The sequence below is a fragment of the Choloepus didactylus genome, chromosome 24 (assembly GCF_015220235.1).
Source record: "Choloepus didactylus isolate mChoDid1 chromosome 24, mChoDid1.pri, whole genome shotgun sequence".
In the NCBI taxonomy this organism is placed as follows: Eukaryota; Metazoa; Chordata; class Mammalia; order Pilosa; family Megalonychidae; genus Choloepus; species Choloepus didactylus.
Window position 1 is genome coordinate 288,624 of NC_051330.1, and position 8,855 is coordinate 297,478.

Below are 8,855 nucleotides of genomic sequence, written 5' to 3' on the forward strand. Positions count from 1 at the left end.
TCACCTGTCCTTGCCGTGGGGGCTCCCTGGCCATACAAATGGTGTGAAGACCATGGCTGAGGCTCTGAGCTGCTCCTACCTCCTCCCCAGCACCCCACCCCCCGGCTCCCCCACTCTGCTGCATGCCCAGCTCTCGCCCTCCTTCCCCGGCATGTGCATGAGCCCTGGGCTTCTGTGCCTGGGGAGCTATGGGTGCCCAGGGGTCAGGCTCTGCCTGCAGAAGGAAAGCTGCTGGGGCAGGGGCAGACGGGCTCCCTGGAGCAAAGATGTCCCCTCCCAGTTCCCTCCCCAAAGGGTGGCACCACCTGGGGGGGCAGCTGTGGGAACTCAACGAGGGGGACATGGCAAGCATCCAGCAGCCCTGAGGTATCACGTAGCTAGTGTGAGCTGGAGGTGCTGGGTGCCCACCGTGATCCTGTTTCATGCAGAAGGGGCAGGGCTCGGGACCGTGGGTGGGGCGCCCGGGGTCTGAGCCCGACACGTCCCTCATTCCTCCAGGACGAGGAGGACCGCCTGGCCCCAGGTGGCTCGCAGAGCTCGGAGGAGGAGGGCAGCTTCCTGCAGGCGTCCACCATGGCCCTGCACGTCGCCGCAGCTGAGGGCAGCGCATCCAGTCCTCAGCGCCACAGCCTGGCGGCCAGGTCAGCCCCTCCCCGGGGCCCAGGGTAGGAGCAGGGCAGGGGGAAGGCGGTCTGGGCACAGATGTTCATCCACAGCAGTCAGCAGGGGAAAGCAGGCGGCAGGACTCGCGAGGCCGCCATACGCAATGCAAACAGCAAGGTTGTTTCACATGGCAGCAGCCCAAGGGCTGGGTCCCCGGGGGCAGGTCCTCTAGGGCCACGGGGCTGCAGCTTTGCTTTTCTTGGTTGCTCCCTCCTTCGTCCCAGGCCCTCAAAGCCAAGGGAGCCTCCCTGTCTGCCTGCACCCATGTCACAGGAGAGACAACGGAGTGGTTTGAGCTGGGGGCCAAGAGTCTGCCCTGGTCTGATCACCCATTAGGCTCTGGGGGGAGACCCGAGGATCACTGGCAGGGACACTGGGGCAGGGCAGGGCAGGGCAGGCAGCCCATGAACGCCCACCAGCCTGGTCCCCAGGAGTGGCCTTCTGTCCCCGAGGGGCAGTTTCCCCTCCAGGAGGGCTGGATCCCTTCCAGCTGTAAAAGGATGCCTGGAGGAGTGGCTTGGGGTCTTGGCCCCATCCGTGCTGCCTGGAGGGATGGGAATGTGGAGCTGCCCGCTCTCCAACCCACACACAGGCACACACACACTCATACACACACACGTGCACGCGTACACAGGTGCACACACGTGCATGCATACACTGGTGCACACACATGCACATGTACACAGGTGCGCACACGTGCATGCATACACTGGTGCACCCACATGCACACATGCAAAGGGGCACCCACATGCACGCATACACAGGTGCACACACATGCACACGTACACAGGTGCACACACATGCACGCGTACACAAATGCACCCACATGCACGCGTACACAGATGCACACACATGCACACGTACACAAGTGGATACATGTACATATACACAGGTGCACACATGCACATGTACACAGGTGCACGCACATGTACGCGTACACAAATGCACCCACCTGCACATATACACAGGTGCACACATGCACACATACATAGGTGCACACACATGCACGTGTACACAAATGCACCCACACACATATACACAGATGCACACACGTGCACGCATACCCAGGTGCACACGTACACAGGTGCACACACATGCATGCACACACACTCAGAGGTGGCTAGCCGGGTGGCTCAGACCCCTGGGATTGCCTGGCCTCCTGGGGTGAAGGCCCCCCAGTCCCCCCCAGGCTGGCTCACTGCATTTGCCTCCCATTCCCCTGGCCATGGACCCGGGAGGCTTTGTCCTGTTGGATTGGGGAGGAGAGGGAGGCTGAGGACAGGCAGGGATGCCCGGGGCCCTGTGGCAGACTGTGTGGGGTCCTCAGACCCAGGCTCAGATACTCACAGCCCAGACCCGGGGTCTTCCAGGGAGAGGGGCAGAAGTAGACATGGAGAGGGGCCGGGAGGTGTGTCCAGCCCTTTCTGCTTTTCTCTGCAGATACTACAATTGTGTGTCCTTCCCTGGGTGCCTGGCCAGGGGTGTGCAGGCCCAGGGCTCCTCCAGGATGACCACGTTTGAAGAATTTCCCATGACCCCAACGACCTACAAAGCCTTGGGGGTAGGCTCCCCAGTGAGAAGTGGGAGGAAGGGGCCATGGGCTTCAACTGGGGCCTGCTGGGCTCTCCGCGGGGGCAGAGGCCGGCCCAGACCCACTTCCACACCGAGGGCCCCGGTCTCCTGGAGCAGGTCCAGGCCCCGCAGAGAGCTCAGGCGTGTTTGGAGCCAGTGCTCAGTCCACCCCACTGTCCCTCAGCTGCTTTCGTGCCGTCGTCACTCCCTTGGGGTCTCCCCTTTCCTGCAGGCCCCAGTCCTCTCCCAGCATAGAAACCCCAGTGGAATGGCAGCTCTTTATTCCAGTGGTTCCCCCCGGGAAAGCCTCAGGATGCTCCTCAGGGATCCGCCAGGGTCACAGGCCCACCAGGGGTCAAGAGGTGTCCCTAGAAGAGAAGGTGGGATCCTGGGCCCAGAAAAACTGCAGGTGTCCACTCGGGAACATGAACCAGTGACAGCTCGTGAGGTTAGCACGAGCGTCTCCGTTCCTTAAAGGGGTGAATTCCGGGGCAGGGAGCCCCAGCCCCAGCCCAGGCCTCCCTCCCAGATGAGGGCAGTGGGCCCAGGCCCCGGTGGGCAAGCTCCCAGGGTGGTCCACAGCCCTCGGCTTGCTCTGTCTGCACAGGACAACCAGACGGACAGTGGGATGGTACTGGCCTCGGAGGAGCTGGAACGGATAGAGAACAGACATCGGCAGGAAGACGGGTTCAGGTAAGGACTCCCAGAGCCTCATACACCGAGGGGCAGGTCTGAGCAGGGATGGCAACCCTGATATGCGGGCAGGGCCCAGCGAGGCAGGCTGGCCCCTGCAGGAGCCCCGGTAAAGCTCTGACTCAAAGCCTTTCATGGCTCCTTATCACCTTGTCTTAGGGTTCTCTAGGGAAACAGAACCGACAAGAGACATCTGTAAATAAAAAGATTTTATAAAATTGTCTCATGCAACTGTGGGGATGCACGAGTCCAATTCCATAGGGCAGGCTGCGAGCTGGGAACACCAATGAAAGTTTTCAACGAATTCCCCAGGAGAAGCTGGCTGGCTGGAGATGGAAATTCTCTCTTCTGTTGCTGAAATCGTCATCTTTCCTTTTGAAGCCTTCAGCTAATTGGCTGGAACGTCTCTCATGGCTGAAGACACTCTCCTTAGTTGATTGTAGATGCAATCAGCCATAGATAAAATCAACTTACCGATGATTTACGTTCACAAAGTGTCTTCAGAGTAACAGTCAGGCCCAGGCTCGCTTGACAGACACCTGGACTCCGTCACCCGGCCAAGTTGACACGAGTCTAACCACCACACAGCTCTATGTGCATTTCACAGTAAACTGCTCCGAGACTCCGCGGTCCCCACCCTGACCCAGCAGCACCTGCACGTGCTGGTCCTCGACACACACAGACACACACCCACACCCCTTTACAGGCTTGTGCTCTCAAGTCTGCGTTCTTTGTCAGGGCTCCGTTTTGTGAACCCGTGTACAGTCCGCCATGTACAGTGCGTGTACACCCCTCCCCCAGCCAGGGGAAGCCACCCCAACCCCTAAACCCCCAGAGCTTATCTCAGAAGGCTGCATGAGCCAAACAGATCCTATAACCTGGAGCTGGCTGCTGTCGTATTTTGATAATGCGGTTGCAGAGCAGAACTCATGCATGCCTGTAGAGAGGGCGATCTCCATTTGTCCAGGGAGAAGATGCCGAAAAATAAAAAGTGTGGGCCAGCTTGAAAATGTGTGTAGATACAATATTTAAATATGTACTTGATATCATTACTTTATTAATTCATTTACACACACCTGTGCAAATGGCACAAGCTATACTATTTTATAAAACTGCTCTTTTCCACTTTTTTCAAGAAACAATTTTATTTGGACCCTAACTGTCACCTCTGGTTCAGTGGCTTTGTGAGGAGCCGGTTCCAGAGTCACCTGATGACAGTTTGCCAGAGCAAATCTGCACATTTGCTTGGCTTTGAAACCATATATGATGTTGTCACTGAAGTTTTTACTGAAATGGCAGGTATTTTATTTGCCTAACATTAAGACAGTTGATGTTGTTTTTCCCCATTTTGTTAGGTGTGCTTAGGAACTCTGCAACCCAACCAGTTACCCACCTCCAGACGGCGTGTTTGCAGCATCATTAGCTTAGTGGTCGAGGGGTTTGTAGTCAGGAATAATCACTCATCTGCACTGTGCCTCTTTGCCTCCTTTTAAAAATTGATTCTAGCAGGTCACCTTTACTAGGAAACCAGTTTGGGGGACATTAATGCTAGTGGCACCAACAGAAAAATTTTCTGGCTAACGTTTCTTTACCAAACAGTATTTAATCTTTTTTAAAAAAGTAATTAAGTAGAAAGGAGAGCTCTTAAACCCACACCTCACACATCTCCCTAACAACGATCCAGAACCCCAGGAGCCGGGCATTGCAGCCGCTCCTGCCCCGGCCCTGGTGAACCAGTCAAGAGGGCAGCCGGCCCCGGGTCACGTGCAAATCCAGAGCTGGACCCGGAGGCCAGCAGAGACGAGCTCGAGCCCGCGGCTGGAGGAGAGTCGGATGGACACAATCCCACAGGAGGATGGCATGCAGCAGGTCCTCAGGATGGCGAACCACACTGCGGGGAGAAGAGAGAGGAGGCCAGGCCTGGTGGAGCAGCGTGGCTCCCGGGAAGGCCTGAGGTGCCAGGGCAGCCATCTGAGAAGGCTGCCAAGAGGGTGGTGAGCCGGAAGGAGTAGTCTGGTGGTGGAGAAAGAAGTTGCCCAAGTGGTCAGTTGCTGAAGATAAGAGTCCTCCAGAAGCACAGTAGTATCAAGAATTTAGAAAAAGACAACTCACGTGTTACAGAAACCGCACCTCCCCGTGGTGGCAGCAGGGGTACGCTGGTCAGTGTGGGTTTCCTTGGAAACACGTCCTGATGAGCCGAGGCGCTGCAGGTCACTTGGCAAAAGGAAGGTTCTCCAGACGGGTCCAGGGAGAGAGTGTGCCTCGGAGAGCTTTGCGGGAGTGAGCAAGGGAGGCCTTCTTGTCTCCCGGTACCCACTGCTGTGCATTCATCCCACGCAGAGTTAACTTTTCCTACTTCCAGGCTGCATCAGCCAGCCCTTCTGAAGCCAAGGGAACTTGAGATGGTACCAAAGATGTGAGTCTGTTCAGCACTCTTGACTAAAGGAGCCTCGGAGGCCGTCTAAGCTCCCAGCCCCTCCAGAGGATAACCCACAACTCCAGGAAATAAGCGCTATCCATGCAAAGTTTTCACAAAAAGAAAAACAGAATAAAAACTTTTCAGAAGATGTAAACATTCCTAAAATGAAGCAGAGGCAAACTGTAATACACACTCCAAAATGAATTAGATAATTAAACAAACTGCTTCATGAATTAGAAATTTAGAAATTCAAAAATTCAATGTAGAAATGGACAAATAATAGTAAAATATAAAAATGAAGACCAGGCTGCCCAAGGAGCAATAGATCTGGCCAGACATAAACAGGATAGACATGAAAAGAGCTGAGAAAATGAAAAGGAAGTAAATGAAGTAAAGAGGGTCAGAAAGAAATCGACAGACATAGAAGATGAGCGACAAGATCCAATATATGTAAAAGTGGAGTCTCAGAGAGAGAAAATCCAAACAGTGGAATAGAACTAATTTTAAACTCAGACTTCCAGATAACTCTCCCAAATAAAAGAAGACCTGAATCTACATACTGGAAGGACCCACCAGGCACCTGGAAAAGTCGGCCCAGGACAGGACACTCTGAGGCCCATCCGAGTAGAGTGGTTAGAGTTTAAAGATAAACACTTTGGGGATCCAAGCAAAACAGACCACATCACCTATAGGGAAAATAGAGTCGACTGGCTTCATGCTTTTCAATAGCATCGTACAAGAATAAAGCAATATTTTTTAGAAAACTCACTGGAAGTGAGAGCTGAGGATGGAGCACCTGAGGGAGACAGCAAGGTGAGCGGGGACTGGCCCCGCAGGGTCTTGCGTTTCACCCTGAGGGGACGGGAAGCCGTGGAAGGGGAGCCTCGTGATCTACTCAGGCGTCTCCCTGAGGACTGGACTCCAGAAGGAAAGAGCAGAAGGAGAGACGTCTGCTAGGAGGATGTCACAGAGCCCGTCAGGAGGCAGCTCACCTGAAGTGGGGGCAGGTGGGGGGAGAGCTGGGCGTGGGTGCACCGTGGAGCGACAGCGAACGGGCAGGTGTCCTGGAAGGACTGTATGTGAGTGATTGAGTGAATGGTGGCTCTGTCTGCCGAGATGAGCAGGAACGAGGCAGAAGTGGACTTGGGGGGTGGAGTCAGGACAGAGGACGCTCCGGTGAGTGTTTGCCGAGTCAGATCAGTCGGGTTTGCTCTTTTAAGCCAAGTCCGAGCATCACCCATTGTCTTGGAGCTCGCTCATCCCGCTCTGGTTGTGTCTTTGGTGACTCCAACTGAACGTTGATGGGGATCTGGTCCTGCCTCTCTCCTCCTCCCACTGATGGCTTTTTCCCTGTCTCGGCAGCTGTAAAGGGCCCGGGAGGAACGCGGATATGGCCAGGGCGCACCCCGATCCCCACGGAATGCGGCGGAGGTCCGACCGGGGCCCCCCAGGAGGGCAGGTGTTCTACAACAGCGAGTATGGCGAGCTGTCCGGGCCGTGCAGGGCAAGCGACCGTGCCCCCTCTGCCTGCACAGCCTTCTTTGCAGACGACGGCTTCTAGGGCGGCAGCGGACGAGGCCCCCACCCCTTGCTGAGCCAGGCTGGGAACTGGGGGCTCAGCCCCTGTAGCTCAGCCCCTGGAGGTGTTTCCCCTTCCCTCCCGACAGCCCCAGCTGGGGAGAGCAAAGCTCCAGCCCCGGGGCCCCTGAACGCCACGGCCAAGCCCAGGGCCAGCCTCGGGCCGTTGTTCCCGTCCCCCCCTCAGGCCCAGATTCCTCCTTGCTCAGCATCCACAGGATCGATGCTCCTGGGGAGGAGTCTCTGCGGTCCCCTCCTCCCATCACAGTGGGGGTGGCTCAGCCCCCATTTTCTGATGAGGATTATGTGGGTCTGTGGGGCCCACGGTGGTTGCAGTAGAGCCAGACTGGAGCAGTGGTCTCAGCTCCACACCCCAAATGCTGCCTTCCCTTCCCGGCATTGCCCCTCAAAGGCTGAAGCGTGGGTGTCACATTTCCCGTCTCCGAGCAGTAGCTGAGGAATCCGGGGCTCCTCTCCTGAGCTAAACAGCTGACCGTCTCGGGGTCGGCCGTCTCTCCCGCGAGGAACCGATTTAAAGGAGGAAAAGGGCGTGTCATTTATCCTGAGTGTGCACTAGGACTGTTCAACCAGGACAGGGTTTTTTTTTCCATTAGAAGTTCGGAGACTATTTTTGTTGCTGTGAAGATTTGAGTTTTCGAAACGTTGATGCGAAGGAAGCCGGGGAAGGCCCTGCGTCCAGAGAGGCCTCGCCTCCGACCTCGGTCGGGGCCATTGGAGCAGACGCGGCGGTCGCCGTCTCCCTTGAGAAGGCCCCTGGCCCCGGCGGGCCCAGCATCCAGAGGCTCAGCAGATGGCCCACAGCGGCCCCATCTCAGACGCCCGGTTCTCTCCTGGGCCCGGACGCGCCGCCGAGTCCTCTCCCGAGCCTACAGGTCCTTACGAAACAAACACTGGGGCCCGCCAGGAAGGGAGAGCCCAGTGCTGCCCTGTGCCCTCGGCGTCGGTGGACGTTCTCGTGGCCTGGGATGACCCTGGCTTTAGCTTTCACTCGTCTGTGCTGAGGCCGCAGGCCCCGGGGTCAGTGCCCGCAAGGCCGCACCTCGGCCCTCACAGGGAGCGGCCGCCGGACCCTCTGGGAGCCGGAGCCATTCTGTTCCCCCCTCGCCTCCCACCCCACATTGCCCGAGCACCCCCGGCCTGGAGCCCACACCCCAGTTACAGCCCCACAACGCCCCCCACACCCGACAGGACGCTTGCGGGACGGGCCGCTGTGCGGCGAGCAGGGCCACGCTCTGCAGACCCTCACTCCAGAGTGTGTTGTTCCCTGGTGACATGTCAGACGCATTTACGACTGTAACCCTCACCGTCCTGGGGGCCCCCTCCCCCTCCTCTGCCACCTGACGTGGGCTCGGGCTCGGGCTCGCGGGGGTGTCGGGGCTGCCTGCTCTGCGGGATGTGGCGCGTGCAGCCGTGTGCAGTGGACACAGGTGCCCACCGTCCAGCCCCTCTTTCCTGGCACGTAACCCGACACAGATGTACCAGGGAAGGAAACCTTGTAAACAGATGTTCTCTGAAAATATCTAAACTATATTTAACAAAAGATAATAATAAATTTGATGCCAGTCTTTGAGTTACGGTGAATGGGTGCCGAGCCCCAGCTCTCTGTGGAGACTGGATTTTGTTCCCCGACCCCCTCAGATCGTCAGCTCCCCAAGGCCGTCGGACAAGCTTCTCCAAGGATTTGGCAGCAAAGCCGGTGGTTCCCCATTTGGCTGAGCCCCCTTTGCCGGGTGGGATTCCCCACGGCCGCCCGCAGAGGGTGCCGGTGAGCTCCGGGCTGCGCCGCCAGGATGTGGGGTCCAGAGCTGCCCAGCCCGCCGGCCGCGTCGTTTTACAGAGTAGCAGGACAACTTGTCCCGCTGCTGGAGCCCAGTGCTGCCCCGGGACCCCCACGCCGAGAGTCCGGGGG

The 8,855-nt window shown here is 57.4% G+C and overlaps 1 protein-coding gene across 3 annotated transcripts in view; it reads left to right on the forward strand.

The window, feature by feature from the left end:
• FLT4 (fms related receptor tyrosine kinase 4) overlaps positions 1 to 8,511 on the forward strand; it is a 43,620-nt gene extending 35,109 nt beyond the window's left edge. For 2 of the 3 annotated variants that reach the window (XM_037817683.1, XM_037817684.1), the window contains exons 27-30: positions 499 to 665; positions 2,104 to 2,224; positions 2,843 to 2,928; positions 6,710 to 8,511. In XM_037817683.1, coding sequence (XP_037673611.1) covers positions 499 to 665; positions 2,104 to 2,224; positions 2,843 to 2,928; positions 6,710 to 6,908 — 573 coding nt within the window. In that variant the 3' untranslated portion in view covers positions 6,909 to 8,511. The remainder of the gene's footprint in view (positions 1 to 498; positions 666 to 2,103; positions 2,225 to 2,842; positions 2,929 to 6,709) is intronic. The other variant, XM_037817685.1, reaches the window with a different exon arrangement.
• The last annotated feature ends 344 nt before the right edge of the window (positions 8,512 to 8,855 follow it).